At 60.8% G+C, this 1,452-nt stretch overlaps 1 protein-coding gene across 1 annotated transcript; it reads right to left on the reverse strand.

Annotated features, from left to right (window-relative positions):
• Positions 1-88: 88 nt before the first annotated feature.
• Positions 89-460, reverse strand: EMIHUDRAFT_78676 (FKBP-type peptidyl-prolyl cis-trans isomerase; the record flags this gene model as incomplete). The annotated part of the gene is made up of 1 exon (XM_005763187.1): positions 89-460. A coding segment is annotated over one exon (372 nt), but the record flags the coding sequence as incomplete, so codon positions are not given.
• Positions 461-1,452: the final 992 nt, after the last annotated feature.

The raw sequence follows: 1,452 nt of genomic DNA on the forward strand, positions 1-1,452 counted from the left end.
GCCTGCAACTCCCCAAGAAGCTGGGGACGCCTCTCAAGGTGCTACGAGCCGCTCGCCTGCCCTCGCTCGCCACGCCACGCTGGTCATTGATGTCGAGGAGCTCCACGTCAAAGATCAGCGCGGCGTTGGGCGGGATGAAGCCCGTGCCAGAGGCGTTGCCGCGCTGATCGCACCCTTTGCGCCCGTAGGCTGCCTCAGCGCTGATGCTCAGCGTGGCGCGCTGGCCTAGGCTCATGGAGGCGACGCCGAGCTCCCAGCCCCGAATCACCGTCCCTGCCCCTAGCGTGAAGGAGAAGGGCGCGCGCTCGCGTGAGTTGTCGAAGACCTCGTCCGACTTGGCGAGCCGGCCGGTGTAGTGCACTGTCAGCGCATCGCCGTGGCTCGGGTAGGTCTTGCCGTCTCCCTCCGTTGTTGTCTCGACGCGCACTGGAGGGTCCGCCTCTGGCTGCTTCTTGCCCATCACCCGCGTCGTCGTGTCGCACCTCTTGTTTTCTTTTATATGCCACTCCGCACGAATCGTTCGCTGATTTTTTTCCAATATTTTGATACCCTTCACGACCGGACACGACCCCTTCTTCAGACCTCTCGGAATCTCATACGAGAACTGTCAGGAGACGGAACACGGAGGAGCTGTATAGGTCACTAGAGACCCACACCATCGCTACATCACCACAACCACCAAGTCGGATACAAGTCGATGACAATGTGCGCGGCAGGAGAAACCCAACAGCATGACAATGTGCGCGGCAGGACAAACCAAACATGAGACACGGTTACACAAGGACGGTCAGGCTACGGTCAGGAAGTAGGTTTGAGCTGAGGGAGGGTGTAGAGGATGTAGAGTGTAGAGCGCTGTAGAGCTGTAGAGCTGGAGAGTGCTGTAGAGCTGTAGAGCTCTACATCCACCGCGTGACGAGGCGGGTGCGTTGTAGAGCGATGTAGAGGCGCTCTACAACGTGAAATCTCTACAACAAACTCTACATCATAAGCGGCGAACGAGGCACGGTCGCTCTCCGACATGAGGCGCGTTGCACTTGCCAGTGCTGCCCTGGCCTTCTGTCTGCCCGCCCAATGGGTGGCAGATGCCTCTGCTGCTGTGGCATGCCTCACGGCTGCGACTGGCCGGCGCCTCGGCGCGTCAGCTCGGCTTGGCGTAGCGATCGTGGCCAGCGCAACTCGCCTGGACTCAACGCTCAGCCAGGAGCTCCCGCACGCGCTGGCGCGAGTCATGGCGCATGCAACGCGTCTGAATGCTCGCCTCGCCTCGCGCAAATGCGACCGTCCTCGCAGCCGATAGTCCACCGCCTGCTAAAGAAGCACAGCGACGAATGCGGCACCGGCGACGCATGGCAGGCTGGTCATGACGCAGTTATAGGGTGCTGTGTGCCGTCAGAGTGACCGTCTCTGTGTGTCAGGATAGTCAGGGCCGTCCATCAGAGCTCCAGTAAGCTC

This window comes from Emiliania huxleyi, assembly GCF_000372725.1.
Source record: "Emiliania huxleyi CCMP1516 unplaced genomic scaffold EMIHUscaffold_6427, whole genome shotgun sequence".
NCBI lineage: Eukaryota > Haptophyta > Isochrysidales > Noelaerhabdaceae > Emiliania > Emiliania huxleyi.